The 20084-nt window shown below is 40.5% G+C and overlaps 2 protein-coding genes across 2 annotated transcripts; both read right to left on the bottom strand.

The window, feature by feature from the left end:
* Positions 1-464: 464 nt before the first annotated feature.
* LOC308571738 (olfactory receptor 14A16-like) lies at positions 465-2344 on the bottom strand (the record flags this gene model as incomplete). Its single annotated transcript, XM_081167373.1, has 2 exons — positions 465-1462; positions 2305-2344. The coding sequence occupies 2 exons, from the start codon at positions 2342-2344 to the stop codon at positions 465-467; spliced, it is 1038 nt and encodes a 345-aa protein (XP_081023499.1).
* Positions 2345-7320: 4976 nt separating this feature from the next.
* On the bottom strand, positions 7321-18214 carry LOC308571737 (olfactory receptor 14A16-like; the record flags this gene model as incomplete). Its single annotated transcript, XM_081167372.1, has 2 exons — positions 17389-18214; positions 7321-8303 (listed from the first exon to the last, which is right to left on the bottom strand). The coding sequence occupies exons 1-2, from the start codon at positions 18197-18199 to the stop codon at positions 7321-7323; spliced, it is 1794 nt and encodes a 597-aa protein (XP_081023498.1). The 5' UTR covers positions 18200-18214.
* Positions 18215-20084: the final 1870 nt, after the last annotated feature.

The following is a 20084-nucleotide window of genomic DNA, read 5'->3' as shown; positions in this document are numbered from 1 at the left end:
TTCTGACTGCCTCCAAGATGCATGCAATTTTTGCTGAGATGTTAATTCAGATATGTGTGCATGTGACATTCCAGTAAATCTGTGAATTCCTCTTCCCCCCAAAATATTTTCATCTAAGTGCTATCACTTCCTTGAAAACATGAATACTTGGTTAAAATCACTGCAGTGTGTCATAGCCGAAAGGAAAATTGACCTGTTATTATCCATGTGTTAGAGGATTAAGGGGTGCTAAGATGTGTTCAGCCACTTTAAGAATCATGCAAGTGAACAATGGGGTATAAACTTCAACATACATACATAAATGTATTGTCAACATGCCATGAGATCTGACAAGCAAAAGTGTGATAGAGCTGAGCTGAAGGAATACAAGATGACCATTTGAAACAAGGCAGATGTTGAGTTTGAATATCTGAATCTATTATGAAAATTTAACTTGAAATGATGCTGTCTTCCAGGAGCACCCTTTAATTACACCTTTTCAGAGCAAGCCTGGAAGATATATCCAGAGGAGATTGCCTCAAACCCAACAGTTTTGATAATGCATTTTTGATCTCCTTATTTCTCATGCTATAGATTATTGGATTGAACATGGGTGGAACAAGACTATACATCACAGTTAATGCAAAGTCCCCATCAGATGGAGTCTTAGAGGGAGGCCTAAGGTAAGCAAAACATACAGTGAAACAAAATACGGAGAAGACAACCAGGTGAGGTATGCAAGTGGAGAACGCCTTTTTCTTTCCCTCAACGGAAGGGATTTTTAGAACTGCAGTGAAGATGTGAACATAAGTGACAACAATGAAAACAAAACATCCAGACACAAGTATTATACTCACCACTATAACTCCAATTTCCATTAGGTAGAAATTTGAGCAGGCAAGTGTAAGTAACTGTGGGATCTCACAAAAGAACTGATTGACAATGTTGGAGCAGAAAGGGGTTGCAAAAGTTGCACTCGTGTGCATGACTGCATACATAAGGCCAGCGACCCACACACCAGCAACCATTTGTTTGCAGGCTGCCTTGTTCATCACCATTTCATATTGTAATGGATTGCAAATGGCAACATAGCGATCATATGCCATGACTGTAAGAAGGGAAATATCAGATGATAAAAAGAAGACAAATAAAAGAACTTGAGCAACGCATCCAGTGTAAGAAATGTGTCTGGTATTCATGAGAGAATTCACGATGGATTTGGGGATGGTGACTGAAACAGCCCCTAGGTCCTGGATGGCCAAGTTCATCAGAAAGAAGTACATGGGAGTGTGAAGGTGGTGGTCAAAAGCTATAGCAGAGATGATGAGAAGATTCCCAAATACAGTTGCCAGATACAATGCTAGGAACAGAGAGAAGTGTAGAATCTGTAGTTTTCGTATTGCTGAGAACTCCAGGAGCAGAAATTCAGAGACAGAGGATTCATTACTTATTTTCTCCTTCATTAATATAAATACTCCTGTCACTGGAAGAAAACAGAAAGATAAACATTGGTTTAAGTCCTCTTGTGATAACAAATATTTACTACTTTGCAAGAAGGTTTTTAGATGTTGAAGGTAAAAGAAAGAAGTGAACAAAAAAGGAGAAATAATTATTTTTTATTCAAATGAGAATTTAGCTATCAATTCCATATCAATATCATTATTTTTTTTAAAAAAACTACTACTGTTTCAAAACTAGTAAATTGTGGTGTTCACAAGTTCTTGAAGTTGATTGAATTCTAGAGGAGGAACACAGGAGTCCTACTGTCATCATTTCCTTACTTGCTTTGTATGTGGAAATACACTGAGGGCAGACGCACCTTGAGAGAATCTCCATATTTACAAAACATATTTTGATATTTTAATTCATGGTCAAAACTGAAGTAACCCTTAAATATAGGGGGATAACTTGCTGCCTATATGATGCAAATTCAAAATCAAGTTTCTCCTATTAAATTCCAATGTCCATAACAATCTGGGTCAAGAACATGTTAAAAGCTTGATTCCTGATATCCCCCTTCACTCAGTGTGTCTTTTGCAGGAGTAACTGATAATAGTTCCACAAGACTCACACACTTGGATCATACTCACCTGTATTATGTATTCTAGGCCTAATGTTTAGTACTCCTTCTTAGTTAAGATCACACAAGTTTCAACTTTTTTTATCTTTGTTATATGTTTCCAACCTTAATGCATGCTGCACACAAACCACATTGTTTTGCATGTAAAATGTATAGGCTTACAACTGCTTTGCGCTTACCCAGATATTTTGGCTGCCACATTATGCTAAGCCAAGACAAGGTTCTTCAGCTCCCTCCTCACTCACTTGGAGCGGTAATGAAGTTTTTTTCTTGGTTAATATTCATGGTTGGTGAGGAGAGAGCCTAACCACTAGTCTTGGCTTGGATCATAGGCTAAAACAAAACTTGGTGTAGCTTGAGTTGATTGTAAATAGCATTATGGAGGAGCAAAGCTACTGTACTCTTCTCTCCATGAGGTTCAACATTTGTGCAGTCTTCCTAAGATAAAATTTGGTTTAGCATGTCACGGAAGCCAGATCATTGGGTATTCTACATGAGTCTAAATAAGTTTCAGGAACCACAGCAAGCACGTTTTCCCATTCTACACAATACACTACAGAAGTATTGTCTGCGTTTAGTCCTCTGAAAACTACCCAGGTATCACAAAAGTTATAAACATATACCGGTAAATATCTTACTTTTTTCCTTAATAGAAAGTAGATTTCCAGATGTAATTTCTTCATCACTTCATTTTCATCTGTATTTTTGAAAATCACCCCATCCTTTTGTTCTGTAACATTGAACATATGGGTATACTCTTGCAGAATGAAGCTTTTAACATGGAGTGGAAAATTATAACCTCTCTCTCTCTCTCTCTCTCTCTCTCTCTCTCTCTCTCTCTCTCTCTCTCTCTGTATATATCTAATGCACTCCTCAGAGTTTGGTCTCAAGAGCCCAACACAAATTAGCCATTGTGTCTCTGGAAAATTGGACTCAGGAGTTCCACTAAAATAAAAGCAGTGTTTCTAAAGACTTAGCCCCAGGAGTCTAACACAAATAATCAAGGTATGTAAAAAACAAAACAAAACTTCCAGTTTCTAAACAGCACACTTTCTAATATTTAAAATAATAATATTGCTACATAAGTCTGTCTGGAACCTTCTGGTTTCAACTGGACTTTCTCATACTCATTTCATTCTTTCTTTTTAAATAATGTTTTTATTTATTTTCATGGTACTGAGAGTTATATGACGTATGACTGGCTCAGTTCTCCCTGCTCCTTCTCCTCCCCCCACCCCGCTGTGTTTTGGTCAATGCTCTAAATTTCACCCAGGTGTTTATCTTGTGAACTGCCATGAGAGCTTGTGATGAAGGTTGGTTTTTAAATCTAATAAGTAGTAAAATAATAATAATAACTCTAAGGAAATACTATAGTATTCCACCAGGAAAAAAATAGTTGGAAGGGTATCCTTGAAACTACCATTTGCAATGCAGACATAAGGTTTCTCATCTACTTCTGCTAATATTGGTCTCCAAAGATAAATTTGTGGATTTGTTTACATTCAAATACAAGGGCCAGCACCTCTATTTCTATTTGTGTGTGGTGGCTTTTGGGGTTGGTGAGAGGGCTTGCAGCACATCCTACTTGTCTCCAGAGTTTCCATATCTATGTGAGATTTAATGTGTATCACTGTTGACTTTGGTTGTCCTGGGCAAAATATAGTGACTGACATACGAATACATAAATTAACAAGTTAACATTTGGTTGTGTTTTTTTTTTAAAAAAACCCCAATATAAAAGCAGTTCCTATGCCTACTCTGGAGGTAACTATGGACAATTCATAATCAGAATATTGTGTTCAAATCTTTAGACTATGTTAGCATGCCATGTGTACAGAACATGAAGTTCTTTTCATTTATTCATAAAGATTCCATACATTTGAGTACTTCCAGCCTTGTGACGTCCAAAGGAACTTTGCAAGGAACATGTGTCACTGGTCTTTTTGGCTATAGTATTTAGATTTTATATACATCGTTCACTTTGCCCATTCCTCCAAAAACATAAGGGTACCTCTGTTCAACGTGAATGGCTTTTGTTTGGCAAATTGTGTGTCATCTTTCAATGAATCCCAGAGCATGACTAGTTTTTTCTCCAAACAATGGTTCTGTATTCCCATACACTATCACAAATAGGATGAACTCTATCTGTTCTGGGAAGCTGACCCCCAATTTCCTGTGTAGAATTACTTTCCCCGTGTGGATCTCAACTCTTACATTTTCCAAAAGGATGTAGTTTTGTTTTTTAAGATTTTGAGAAATTGTGTCAGCGGCCACTGTTCAGATTCCCTCACTAAAGATGGGAGGTGGGAAACATGACCAATTTCCTGGGTTTCTTAAAGGTACACACTCTTCCTAGTAACAACACTGGAGACATTTTAACTCTTTGTCGGTAAAAAACAGCCAGGTCTTCTTCTTATGGGAAGAATGCCCCGTGTCCACTTATCTGCCACCAAAGGTTCAAAGTAATGAGGAGGCACTTCTGGAACAAAGATAGAATTTTATAGATTGACATTCATTGAGGATTCAAACTTAATAGTCACTCTCTTAAGGCACAAGAAAATGTTTCTATACTCTTGCAGAATGAAGAGTTTACCATGGGGTGGAAATTTATTACTATTGTTACAGTTATGTTCCTAGGAGTTTGTCTCAAGAGCCTCAATCAAATCAGCAATTGTGTTCCTTATTGGTTGGACTCAGGAGCCCCACAAAAAGCAGCAGGAGTGTTTGTTAAGCCTTGGTCCCAGGTGTCCAAAACAAATCCATCAAAGTATGTAAACTTCCACCTTAAACATTGCTCATGAAAATATTTAAGCTAGAATAAACCACAGACACTTAGATTTATTTATGTTCCTGTTTCTAAAAAACCCACCATATTATTTAATACTAATAATAGTGATGATGTTAATGCCATATAAGTCTTTCTGGAACCTTCTTGTTTCAACTGGACCTTCTCAGACTCATTTCTGATAGTTGTGTGAGGTATAACTAGCTCAGTGTTCCCCGTGTACAGTAATTTCCCCTTACCCACTGTGTTATCCCATTTAGGATATCTGGAGGAGATGCTGTTTATTGCATTTTAATATATGCTCATCTGAGGTCTGTATTTTATACTGTCTGAGAACTAGTTCTTCATTAACAACATCCCTATGTGTCCCTGAGATACCATCATGCATTCAACCCTCACCTTTGGTTGCAAAGGAGTCTGTGCTCATAACCCTATTCCATAATATCATTTTTGTCTCAGTATCTTATGTATCTGGGACTGGACACCTTGTCTTAAATCAGAGTTAAGGTGTTAACACGCATAGTGGCCTGGTCCTGAGTTTTCTATGAAACAAGAGCTCATCAAGGGAGCTTCCCTGCTCTAAGGATGTGGCCCTGTAATTGTGTGTCAAGGCCCCTAAGGCATCCCCAAGAGAAATAAAGACACAAGGACACAGCATTTTAGGTTAATGTTAGTTTAGGCCACAACTTTATTGGTTACAGAATGTGAGCGGTATTGGCTTAGGCATTGGCAACAACAGACTATATCTGACTCCTGCCTGCCTTGCAGGAAGTCTGTAAGGGAAAACCACCAGTAGGGGGAGCCCTGCTGATGCAACTTGAGCATCCCCTGGATTCCTGAAGGGACCTTGGCATGGCCCTAGCCCCTCCACAGGCTTTGGATGAGATCCATATCCCCAGATTCCTTTAACGGAATACCCTTAAGCATGGAGGGGCAGGTGATGGCTGCACCTTTCCTCCCCCACACAACACTATTCCAATGCCTAATACCACGCGAGTCCAAAGCTCACCACCAATACCCTCACACCTGCAACCAACCTCTTATGCCTTTGATAATATCGGCCAACCAAACATTAATTTTGTGATGCCAAATAAGGATCTGTTTTGAGTCCAAGGTCTGTCCATCCATCTGCCCCCCCCCCAAATAATGTATAATCTTTACTTCACTTTCTGCCTGTCCACTAGAGTGGGACTTTTTGAGACTAGAAGTAACATGAAAAAAAATTCTTAAGTACCTGTGATGCAAACTTATGGCCCATGCCGGGGGGGGGGGGGGGAATAGCTCTCAAGTGTGACTATTTCAGAATTCTTTTGATAGAGTTAGCACAATGGTTATTTCTCCAAGCACAATAAAACTTAACTGGATTCCCTGTAAAAATACTTCAGCTAGAACAAATCATAAACATTTAGCTTGGCAAATATGTGAAGATATTTACTCACAGAGTTTCAAACCTTACAGCAAGCAAGTCTCTATCCATTGGCAAAACACTCCTCCCAAAGCATTCCCTATCTGGACATCCAGGATACGTTCACATGGGCAGGAAGGCCAAGATGGCACCCCAGTCCAGACTCGTCAGCGCGCTTGCCAGCCCAGTGCATGATGCTGTGGACAACAATCCAAATGGCATCATTGGCTACGCTTAGAGCTCCTGACTCTAACAACAAGCTCCAAAGCAGATAAGGAAAAGTCCTGAACCACTAAGCCTCCAGACTCTCCACCCCGTGCTGGCTCCAACACAATTTCCCCAACTCTCAGTACACCAAAACTGCAATGGAATACTGAAAGGAGTCTCACCTCGATCTTTAACCAGAGACAAGTCTTAACTTGTTGCGGATACTGCATAGAAGGTCAAAATTGACCGGTTTCCTGCCCACTGTCCTGTGAGGTTGGAGCCTATTCCCACCTTCCAAGGCCCTGTGCATGACAAACTTTTCACAAAGGTCTCTGGAAAAGAAAGCTTTATTATAACAGAAATTGCAGTGGACTGAAATCTAATAGTTTTCAGCATGTCCGATCTGCAGCAGGTGGGCCAACACTATGAACTGTGCTCAGAAACGTACTGGGAGGCAATGTAGGTCTTTCAAGACCAGTGTTGTCATTTCATCTAGGTGCTGTCACTCCTCTGAAAACCTGAATAGTCTGTTAAAATGGCTCTTTGCATGATGTGGGGTGACAGAGTAGACAGGAAACATGACCTCTTATCCATAAACCAGAGGATTAAGTGCTACTGAGATGTGTTCAGCCTGTTATAGGCCTCTTTGAAAACCATGCAAGTGAACAATGGGGTACAACAACTTCAACATACATACATAAATGTATTATCAACATGCCATGAGATCTGACAAGCAAAAGTGTGATAGAGCTGAGCTGAAGGAATGCAAGATGACCATTTGAAACAAGGCAGATGTTGAGTTTGAATATCTGAATCTATTAGGAAAATTTAACTTGAAATGATGCTGTGTTCCAGGAGCGCCCTTTAATTATACCTTTTCAAAACAAGCCTGGAAGATATATACAGAGAAGATTTCCTCAAACCCAACAGTTTTGATAAAGCATTTTTTATCTCCTTATTTCTCATGCTATAGATTATTGGATTGAACATGGGTGGAACAAGACTATACATCACAGTTAATGCAAAGTCCCCATCAGATGGAGACTTAGAGGGAGGCCTAAGGTAAGCAAAACTTCCTGTGAAACAAAATACGGAGAAGACAACAAGGTGAGGTATGCAAGTGGAGAAGGCCTTTTTCCTTCCCTGTACAGAAGGGATTTTCAGAACTGTAGTAAAGATGTGCACATAAGTGACAACAATGAAGACAAAACATCCAAACACAACTATTATACTCACCACTATAGCTCCAATTTCCATTAGGTAGAAGTTTGAGCAGGCAAGTGTAAGTAACTGTGGGATCTCACAAAAGAACTGATTGACAACGTTGGAGCAGAAAGGGGTTGCAAAAGTTGCACTTGTGTGCATGACTGCATACAGAAGGCCAGCGACCCACACACCAGCAACCATTTGTTTGCAGGCTGCCTTGTTCATCACCATTTCATATTGTAATGGATTGCAAATGGCAACATAGCGATCATATGCCATGACTGTAAGAAGGAAAATATCAGATGATAAGAAAAAAAGAAACAAAAGCACTTGAGCAATGCATCCAGTGTAAGAAATGTGTCTGGTATTCATGAGAGAATTCACGATGGATTTGGGGATGGTGACTGAAACAGCCCCTAGGTCCTGGATGGCCAAGTTCATCAGAAAGAAGTACATGGGAGTGTGAAGGTGGTGGTCAAAAGCTACAGCAGAGATGATGAGAAGATTCCCAAATACAGTTGCCAGATACAATGCTAGGAACAGAGAGAAGTGTAGAATCTGCAGTTCTCGTATTGCTGAGAACTCCAGGAGTAGAAATTCAGAGACAGAGGATTCATTACTTATTTTCTCCTTTCCTGTCACTGGAAGAAAACAGAAAGATAAACATTGGTTTAAGTCCTCTTGTGATAACAAATATTTACTACATTGGAAGAGGGTTTTTGGATGTTGAAGGTAAAAGAAGTGAACAAAAAAGGAGAAACAAATATTTATTTAAATGAGAACATAGCCTTCGACTCCATATAGATAATGTATCATTATTTTAAAATAAACTTCCCACTTTTTCAAAACTAGTAGATGTTCTCAAGCTCTTGAAGTTTAATGCTGCCACTGCTAGAGGAGGAACACAGGAGTCCTACTGCCATCATTGCCATATTGCGTGGACAGGCGGAGTCCCCAGATCCTGCACGGTCCCCCCGTCATGTGAATAACGACTCAAGACAACGTGCTATGGGATTAAATTGGCCACAACTTTATTAAATTTCAAATGTGGGTAGACCTTGGCTCAGGCATTGGGCGTTCTCCCTCCCCGGTCCCCAGCCGGGGACCTAGGGAGCATCAGGGTTATCCAGTGTGTGGGGGGGGGATGGGCCGGCTCTGGAGAACATATGTTCAAGCAGAGATGGCCGCCCCCGTAACGCCGCCGCCGCAGGAGGGAGCAATGACGACCTTTCGGTGTACGGCCAAAGCCTCCCTTCAGAAAACCCCTTTAACGGGGAACCCTGGTATCGCCGCCGCAAGAGGAAGATGGACAAAAGGATTCCGCCCAAGGCCTGATACCGCCAAAGTTGTGACGTTTTGCTACGGGAAAGGCGAAACCTGCCAATGCAGGGAAATTCCTTTCCGGCCCTTTAATAGCGACCTTAACGTAGCAGCGCCCGCATACCTGTGAAGAAAAGTTAACCTGCAAAACTGTGAAGAAAAGTTAACCTGCAAAATAAGACCTTAACTGAGGGTGGGTAGGGTGGGAGAAGCTCTGGAGCCAAGTGTGGATTCCTAGGTAAGATCCTCCCTCTATTGTGTGGGCAGGTAATCCCTCCCCTACCTGGCCTGGTCTCCTTGGCAACGCTTCCCCCAGGTGGGATTGGACAACTGACTGAGGTAGGTGGAGACCTCCAGGTATCCCACCTGAGGGAAGGCAAAGCCAAGCCTATGCTGTTGGAGCCGCTCCAGATCTAGGGGCTGCACGCTTCCACGCAAAGGGCGCCCCCCATTTTAAGCGGGGAGTGGTCATTTGCTTAGTATATGGCAATATGCAGAGGACAGATGTACCTTGAGAGAATTCCCATATTTACAAGTGGTATTTTGATATTGTAATTCAGCATCAAAACTGAAGTAACTCTCAAATATAAGGGGATAACTTGCTGCCTATATGATGCAGATTCAAAATCAAGTTTATTCTATTAAATGCAATGTCCATAACAATCTGGGTCATGAACATGTTAAAAGCTTGATTCCTAATATCCCTGTTCTTTCAGTGAGGTCTTTGGCAAGAGTCACTGATAATAGTTCCACATGTCTCACACACTTGGCACATACTCACCTATATTCCAAATTCTAGGCCTAATGTTTTGCTCTCCCTGCTAGATAAGATCACACAGGTTTCAACTGTTCTTATCTTTGTTATATGTTTTTAACCTTAATGCATGCTGTGCACAAACCACATTGTTTTGCATGTAAAATGTGCTGCTTTGCTCTTCCCCAGACCTTTTTGCTACCTCATTATGCTAAGACAAGAAAAGGTGCTTCAGCTCTCTCCTCACTCACTTGGAGCTGCAGTGAAGGTTTGTTCTTGGTTGAAGTTCATGGTTGGTGAGGAGAGAGGCTAACCACTAGGGTTTTTTTGATGACATGCTGAAACAAAACTTGGTGCAGCTTGAGCTGACGGTAAAAAGGATCATGGAGGAGTATAGCCACTGTGCTTTCCTCTCCATGATGTTCAACATTTGTACAGTCTTCCCAAGATAATACTTGGTTTAGTATGTCACAGAAACCAGGTCATTGGGTATTCTATGCAAGTCTCAATAAGTTCCAGGAGAGACCGCAACAAGCAGGTTTCCTGATTCTACACAATACACTATAGAAATATTGTCTGTGTTTACTCCTCTGAAAACTACACAGGTATCACTAAAGTTATAAACTTATAAATATCTTACTTTTTTCCTTAATAGAAAGTTGATTTCCAGATGCAATTTCTTCATCACTTTATTTTCATCTTTTTAAATAATAATAATAATCATCCCATCCTTCTCTTCTGGAACAGTGAACCTCATCCAGAATGAAGCTTTTACCATGGGGTGGCAAAATATAACATGTGTACACACACACACAAAAAAAACACCCACACACACTCCTCAGAGTTTGGTCTCAAGAGCCTAACACAAATGATCAATTGTGTCCCTGGAAGCTTGGACTCAGGAGTCCCACAAAAATTAAAGCAGTGTTTCTAAAGACTTGGTCACATGATTCTAACACAAATAATCAAGGTATTTAAATGGAAAGAAAGAAGCAACTTCCTGTTTCAAAATAGCACACTACATAACATTTAAAATAATAATAATGCTATATAAGTCTCTCTAGAACCTTCTAGAAACAGGTAGGTAGACATGTTGGTCTGCCATGGTGCAAATAAATAAATAAATCTTAAAAAGATTATTAAAAAAACTATTCCAAAAAAATCCTTTAAAAGAATCAAGTCCTTAAAAAAAAAAGTCCTAAAACAGTCTTTAAAAGAATCCTTCCCCCATTTTTTTTTTAAACTGTCCAGTAGCAGCTTAGAGACCAACTAGGTTATTCTGGGTATAAGCTTTCGTGTGCATGCACACTTCTTCAGATACTCTGAAACAGAAGTCACCAGACCCTTATATATAGTGGGAGGGTGGGGAGGAGTATTTCTCAGAAGGGTGGTGGGAATGGGTGCTTGGCTGATGGAACCTTCTGGTTTCAACTGGACTTTCTTACTCTCATTTCTTTCTTTCTTTCTTGAATAACGTTTTTATTTAGTTTCATGATACAGAGAGTTGTGTCACGTACGACTGGCTCAGTATTCCCCGCTCCATTTCCCCCCTCTGCTGTGTTCCTCCCACTTCTGCCATTCTTTCTTCTCCTTTTCAAGCTATCAGTGATATTATTTTTGTCTCAATCTCTTATGTATCTGAGACTGAACACCTTGTGTTACGTCAGAGTTAAGGTGTTTCGCACATTGTAGTCTGGTCCTGACTTTTCCATGAAACAGAAGCTCAGCAGGGGATCTTCCCTTTTCTAGTGATGTGACCTTGTAATTTAGTAATGCCAAATAAGAACCTGTGTTAGTCATAGGCTTTTTTTCAGCAAATCCTTTGCAATTTTCACTTTGATTTATGCCAGCCCACTAGACTAAAGCCTCTGTATGTGGGACTAGAGGTAACATTGAAAATATATATATAGTAAACTTCTTAAATATTTGTGATGCAATCTGAGGGTCATTATCATTCCTGAAAATCTGAGGTAACCATGCCTGGGAAAAGATAGCTCTCAAGTGCTATTCTCAATTGTGACTATTTTTGTGTAATTTTGTTGCAGAAAGAGGTTTGGAAGGGAGATTCTTCAACCTCTCATAGTAGAGTTGATACAATTGTGATTTCTCCAAGCACATTAAAACTTAGTTGGATTTACATCTGCCGCTCTCCACCTTTAAACAAACATTTTCCCTGAAAAAACTTCAGCTATAATAAATGATAGACACTTTAGCTTAGCAAGTAGGTGAAGATATCTACTCACATAGTTTCAAAAGTTGCAGCAGGTAAATCTCCATCCATTGGAAGTAAATCAAACAAAACAAAACAAAACAAAACAAAACAAAGAAGTAAAATGTTCTAAATGACTTAAAAGGAAAAGAGCTTGGTTTCGTTACAGAAAGGATGATACAATCTTTGAGTTAGCAAAGATGCATGCTGTAAAATCACATTTTGGGAAGATTCAGTTCACTTGGGCTCTTTTGTAGCTGGGAGCCATGCTACAACTGCAGCTTATTCCAGGAAGCAGCAGAGTGGAGGGACAGAGACTGCTTGGAGTCTGCTAACTCCACCTACCTAGCAACTTGATCTCTGTTGGATCTAGGAAGCTTTGGATCTAGGAATTCTTTGTGTGGAATTACTTCCCCATTGTGAACTTCCTGTCCTCTATTTTGTTTTCTAAAAGGACAAGGCTTTTTATTTTATTTTTAAGATTTTGAAAGATTGTGCCAGTGATCTCTGTGTCAGAGTCCCTCACCAAAGATCAGAGCTGGACAACATGATTCATTTTCTAGGTGTTTAAACAATTCAACTCTCCCAAGTAACAGTTTTAAATCTTTGTGGTAATTTGTGTTCATTTAAACTGCAGCCAGGTGTTCTACTTACAGGTATGTGAAGGATGCCCTGTGTCCACTTATTGCCAACCCAGAGGTCAAAGTAGTGAGAGGAAGAAAAATAAACTTTTAATGTATTTAAACTCATAGGGTTCCAGTTTAATGATAACTCTTTTAAGGCACAACACTTCATTTTAGACATGCTTATTTATGTGAGGCACGATATCTAGTTTCAAGCAGACACTATTTACAGAGAACTTTAAAACCCCAGTCAGCATTCTTACTGAAACCTCTTCTCGGGTTAGACAGTTTTCACCTATAATTGGATAACTTGCTGCCTATATGATGCAAATTCAAAATCAAGTTTCTTCTATTAAATTCCAATGTCCATAACAATCTGGGTCATGAACATGTTAAAAGCTTGATTCCTGATATCCCCCTTCACTCAGTGAGTCTTTTGCAGGAGTAACTGATAAAGCGTGTTCTCCTTCATGGAGAGCACCTGTTGCGGTGGGGGCCGCCAGGACACTCCAAAGTTGGGGGCGGGCTAACTGATCGTTGGCCACTGATGCGATTGGGGCTTCCCTTGTTGTTGGGAAAAAATTAATGTTGCCATTTATTGATTGACAGCCAGAAATGCTAAAACTCCTTGCACGAGGCTAGGGCTTCCTCTTTTTGCCCGTGCAGTGGATTGCCCGTCCCTCCCTCCCTAAAATAGGGTTGTTCGCTTTGACCTTGCTATGCCTGTCATGGGGTCGTCTGCTTTGGAGCGGGGGCCTGGTAGGAATTTTGTCCATCTGGCTGATTGGCTGGGGCCATTTGGTTTTTGCCTACTGCGTAGCAAATCGTCACAACTTGTAAGGTTGCGGTTAGGCATTGGTTTATGGTTTGGTTGGTTGAGGGGCATGGATTGGCTGTGCCTGCCCCTCTAATGTTGCTGCTGCAAGGGATTCCGTTAAAGGAATTGGGGGCTAACTATTGCTTGTCCACTCTGGCAAGGGGGCTCGGGCCATAGCAATGAGCTCCTGGTTGCATTTGGGGTGAGGGCAGATTCCCTGCTCCGCGTAACCCCCAAGTGTATTCCCCCATTCTGACTTTCGCATTGTGCGGAATGTCAGTCTGTCCCCCACGGTGGGGGCAGATAGTCGCAACCAATGCCTAAGCAACCACTCACAAATTTGTATTTTAATAAAGTGGTGGCTAAAATTATGCCAAAAACCTTAAACAAAAATTCTGTGTGATGTGTGAGTTATTGGGGTGGACCTGGGGACCTCGACACGCAATAGTTCCACAAGACTCACACACTTGGCTCATACTCACCTGTATTATGTATTCTAGGCCTAATGTTTAGTACTCCTTCTTAGTTAAGATCACACAAGTTTCAACTTTTTTTTATCTTTGTTATATGTTTCCAACCTTAATGCATGCTGCACACAAACCACATTGTTTTGCATGTAAAATGTATAGGCTTACAACTGCTTTGCGCTTACCCAGATATTTTGGCTGCCACATTATGCTAAGCCAAGACAAGGTTCTTCAGCTCCCTCCTCACTCACTTGGAGCGGTAATGAAGTTTTTTTCTTGGTTAATATTCATGGTTGGTGAGGAGAGAGCCTAACCACTAGTCTTGGCTTGGATGATAGGCTAAAACAAAACTTGGTGTAGCTTGAGTTGATTGTAAATAGCATTATGGAGGAGCAAAGCTACTGTACTCTTCTCTCCATGAGGTTCAACATTTGTGCAGTCTTCCTAAGATAAAATTTGGTTTAGCATGTCACGGAAGCCAGATCATTGGGTATTCTACATGAGTCTAAATAAGTTTCAGGAACCACAACAAGCACGTTTTCCCATTCTACACAATACACTACAGAAGTATTGTCTGCGTTTAGTCCTCTGAAAACTACCCAGGTATCACAAAAGTTATAAACATATACCAGTAAATATCTTACTCTTTTCCTTAATAGAAAGTAGATTTCCAGATCACTTTATTTTCATCTGTATTTTAGAAAATCACCCCATCCTTTTGTTCTGTAACATTGAACATATGGGTATACTCTTGCAGAATGAAGCTTTTAACATGGAGTGGAAAATTATAACCCCCCCCTCTCTCTGTGTATATATATATATATATATATATATATATATATATATACACACACACACACAATGCACTCCTCAGAGTTTGGTCTCAAGAGCCCAACACAAATTTGCCATTGTGTCTCTGGAAACTTGGACTCAGGAGTTCCACTAAAATAAAAGCAGTGTTTCTAAAGACTTAGCCCCAGGAGTCTAACACAAATAATCAAGGTATGTAAAAAACAAAACAAAACTTCCAGTTTCTAAACAGCACACTTTCTAATATTTAAAATAATAATATTGCTACATAAGTCTGTCTGGAACCTTCTGGTTTCAACTGGACTTTCTCAGACTCATTTCATTCTTTCTTTTTAAATAATGTTTTTATTTATTTTCATGGTACTGAGAGTTATATGACGTATGACTGGCTCAGTTCTCCCTGCTCCTTCTCCTCCCCCCACCCCGCTGTGTTTTGGTCAATGCTCTAAATTTCACCCAGGTGTTTATCTTGTGAACTGCCATGAGAGCTTGTGATGAAGGTTGGTTTTTAAATCTAGTAAGTAGTAAAATAATAATAATAACTCTAAGGAAATACTATAGTATTCCACCAGGAAAAAAATAGTTGGAAGGGTATCCTTGAAACTACCATTTGCAATGCAGACATAGGGTTTCTCATCTACTTCTGCTAATATTGGTCTCCAAAGATAAATTTATGGATTTGTTTACATTCAAATACAAGGGCCAGCACCTCTAATTCTATTTGTGTGTGGTTGCTTTTGGGGTTGGTGAGAGGGCTTGCAGCACATCCTACTTGCAGCACATCCTACTATGTGAGATTTAATGTGTATCATTGTTGACTTTGGTTGTCCTGGGCAAAATATAGTGACTGACATATGAATACATAAATTAACAAGTTAACATTTGGTTGTTGTTGTTTTTTTAAAAAATCCATTATAAAAGCAGTTCCTATGCCTATTCTAGAGGTAACTATGGACAATTCATAATCAGAATATTGTGTTCAAATCTTTAGACTATGTTAGCATGCCATGTCTACAGAACATGAAGTTCTTTTCACTTATTCATAAAGATTCCATACATTTGAGTACTTCCAGCCTTGTGAGGTCGAAAGGAACTTTGCAAGGAACATGTGTCACTGGTCTTTTTGGCTATAGTATTTAGATTTTATATACATTCAATTTAATTTTCAATTTCTTTATTCGACCGATAGTCAGAATTAAAACATTACACAATAATTATAAACTATAACATCATAGGAGATACATAGGTAAGGTAGGGCCACAGAAATAGACCTCTCACAGATAACCCACATCAAAGCATTCAGTTATACGTTTCCGACGCTTGAGTGCCAGGAAAAGAAATTTAGCCACTGACAAGGTTGTTTTCCCAGAAGACTTATTTAGCAGATATGCTGTCTGGATTCCTCTTTGTCGGGAACTGAGCTGGGGTAAGTATGGAGTTATAAAATACTGTCTTAAATCGTTGTAGAAGGGGCAGCTCAATAAAATGTGCTCTGTGGATTCTACCTCACCCAATGCACAGTGGCATAATCTCTGGTCATATGGAACTCCTCCATATCTTCCCTACAGGACCGCCGAGTCAAGAACATTCAGCCTAGCCGCAGTAAATAGTCTGCGGTATTCCACGTAGTGGATATCCGCCAGGTAGCGAGCTGGGGCAGCCCGATACAACTGCTCCCCCAGAAACAACCCAGGTTTCACACGGGCTATGTCCTCCTGTCTGGCAATATCCCTTAATATTTGCGCGATCACCGCCTTTGCGTGGCTATACGTCATGGACTCTATATAAAGGGAGGACAACCCACACTTCTGCACTTCCTCCACTATCTCCCCTTCCCATGGAGATTTAAAGTTATCCCTCAGAATCAAGGGGGCCAAACCCACCGGTCTGAAACAGAGCTTGAGCCATAGCCATAGCTTCGCTTTCAGGGCCACATACCTAAAGGCTTGGCAACCGGTTTCCAATCTCATGATCGCGCCTGCCACGGAGGGAGCCACTCTCTTAAGGCACAACACTTCATTTTAGAAATGTTACTTGAGTGGGAAACAATAGTTTCAGGCAAAAACTCTTTACACAGAACTTTTAAACCCCAGTCAAAACACTAGTTTAAAACTAGTCTCAGGATAGACTTTTCCCAACTAAAATGGATATTCGTGTCACTGCCTAGCAAGAATCTCACAGCCCTTTCTAGGGTTTTTTCCTTAGCCTCAAGGAAGCAATTTGGGTAGCCTTCTAAAACTAATCCCGAAATTCAATCAGAACAGGTCCTTCTCATCTGAAGTTCCTAAACAAGGGCTCATCCACATTTTTCCTTTTCCCATGGCTAGAAACCAAGGATGTGAGTGGGTTTTTTTCTCTCCCTTCTGTAGGAAAACCCACTTTGGCTTTATATAAAAAGAAATGACAATCCCAGAAAAGCTGATTGCCAGATGAATGCACTGGGTCAGAAAAGGTACACATGCACTATATGACAGACATTCCCTCTCTAAATGTATGATTAACAGGCTATGTGAACCGAGATGCAACATTGATAATGGTACATCTAAGCTGGAGGAACACAAGATGTCATTGTGACACCTGGCAGATTTTGAGTCTGCATATCAAAATGTTTCTAGAAGCTGTAACTGGTCATATCTCCACAGATCCCAATGCTTATACCTACAGAGAGAAGTGTAACCGTTTCAGTATAAGTCTGGAAAAGATATTAATAGAAGAGTGCTTCACACCCAAGAGCTTTGATACAGCATTTTTAATCTCCTTATTTCTCATGCTGTAAATCATTGGATTGAACATGGGTGGTACAATGGTATACATCACAGTTATTGCAAAGTCCCCATTAGATGGAATTTTTGAGGGAGGCCTAAGATAAGCAAATGCTGCTGTGAAACAAAATACGGAGAAGACAACAAGGTGAGGTATGCAAGTGGAGAAGGCCTTTTTCCTTCCCTGAACAGAAGGAACTTTGAGAACCACAGTAAAGATATGTACATAAGTGACAACAATGAAGACAAAACATCCAGACATAAGTATTACACTCACTACTATAGCTCCAATTTCCATTAGGTATATGTTAGAGCAGGCAAGTGTAAGTAACTGTGGGACCTCACAGAAGAACTGATTGACAATGTTTGAGCAGAAAGGAGTCACAAAAGTTGCACTCGTGTGCATGACTGCATTGAGAAAGCCAGAGACCCACACACCAGCAACCATTTGTTTGCAGGCTGCCCTGTTCATCACCATTTCATATTGTAATGGATGGCAAATGGCAACATAGCGATCGTATGCCATGACTGTAAGAAGGGAAACATCAGATGATGAGAAAAAGAAAAATGAAAGAATACATCCAGCAATACATCCAGCATAAGATATGTGTCTGATATTCATGAGGGAATTGGCCATCGATTTAGGGATGGTGACAGAAACAGCCCCTAGGTCCTGTATGGCCAAGTTCATCAGAAAGAAGTACATGGGAGTGTGAAGATGGTGGTCAAAAGCTATGGCAGAGATGATGAGAAGATTCCCAAATACAATGACCATGTACAATACCAGGAACAGAGAGAAGTGTAGAATCTGCAGTTCCCGTACAGCTGAAAACTCCAGGAGTAGAAATTCAGAGATAGAGGATTCATTGCCTATCTTTGCATTCATTACTAAAATGACTGGTGCTTCTGGAAGAAAACAGGAAGATAAGCACAGGTTTAAGTCCTCTTCTAATAATCAATATTTGTTATCCAATACTGCTTCAGATATGATTTTTGTGGGATATAGATTTTTTAAAAAGTAATGAACAAAAAAGTGTAATAATAAATCTTCATCTAAAGGAGATGTTAGCTTTCAACTCCATATATTTTAAAATAAATTACTGCTAAGTAGTCTTTTTTCTTCTGGGAATTATAGGGGTAGAGCTACCCAAATAGCATTGAAATTTATTCATGTATGCTACTACAACGGCAAGAAAGTTATTTTCCCAAAAATTGAAAGAAAAAGAAGAATCGACAAAAGAAGAATGGATTCAAAAACTTATGGACTATGCAGAAGTGGCAAAATGTACTGGAAAAATCAAGCTAACAAACATTTTATTAAAGAATGGACTGAGGTAGACGGAGACCTCCAGGTATCCCACCTCGGGGGAGGTGAAGCCAAGCCTGTGGTAATGGTGCCACATAGGGTCCAGGGGGCTGCACATGACCACACAAAGGGTGCCCCCCCCATTTAATGTGGGGAGCGGTCATTATTGAATATTTATGAACAAATTGTTGTACTAAGCTGCAGTTTCATAAGAGTATATAATTAAAGTAGATGAATGAAAGAATCCGTTAAGATAATTTAGAATATTCTGGAAATGAAAATAAACATAAAAATTAAGGAACCACGGAATGTGTCAAGTTTTGAAACGATAAAATAATTGTAAAACTATTGAAATGTATATAACTGACAACCATAAATAAATAAAAAAAACTACTGCTGTTTCAAAACTAGTAGATGGTGCTGCTCACAAACTGGATCATCTTAAAGCATGGTCCTGGTTGCAGGCAGGCCCACAACACAGTTCCCCCACCCCTGGTATGGGGGGAGTGATGCCCTTTACGCCAGAGTGGCATCACGATCACCCCAGGCCTCTTTTGGCCAATTGCGATTGAGTGGGGTGGATGCTGCCACTTCTGTAGTTCTATGTCCATCTTTGGCATATTTTCTGTCTATGTGGAAGTCTGTAGAAACAATGCGGAGAGGGGAGATGCCTCTTGCCATCATCTCCATATTTACAACACACATTTTGATAATTACTTAAAGGTAAAGGTAAAGGTACCCCTGCCCGAACGGGCCAGTCTTGACAGACTCTGGGGTTTGTGCGCCCATCTCACATCTATTGGCCGGGGGCCAGCGCTGTCCGGAGACACTTCCGGGTCACGTGGCCAGCGTGACAAAGCTGCATCTGGCAAGCCAGCGCAGCACACGGAACGCCGTTTACCTTCCCGCTGGTAAGCGGTACCTATTTATCTACTTGCACCCGAAGGTGCTTTCGAACTGCTAGGTTGGCAGGCGCTGGGACCGAGCAGCGGGAGCGCACCCCGCCGCGGGGATTCGAACCGCCGACCTTTCGATCGGCAAGCCCTAGGCGCTGAGGCTTTAGCCCACAGCGCCACCCGCGTCCCTGATAATTACTTAGAATTACAGTAATACTTAAATATAGGAGGATGATTGGGTGCCCATATAATGGAGACTAAAATTTGTGGGTTTTGTGTTAATTTCCAGTGCAATGCCCATCACAACTTGAGTGTGCAATACTTTAACAGCTTGTTTCCTAACATCCCTGTTTGATCAGTGAGGTCTTTGACTGAATCAGTGGTAGTGGTTCCACATGGCTCAGACACAGAGCACATACTTCCCAGGAGGCATGTATTCAGTATTCTGGGCTCAATGC

The sequence above is a fragment of the Podarcis bocagei genome (assembly GCF_964188305.1).
Source record: "Podarcis bocagei genome assembly, chromosome: 13".
Taxonomy (NCBI): Eukaryota; Metazoa; Chordata; class Lepidosauria; order Squamata; family Lacertidae; genus Podarcis; species Podarcis bocagei.
This window is presented reverse-complemented; position numbering and strand designations above follow the sequence as displayed.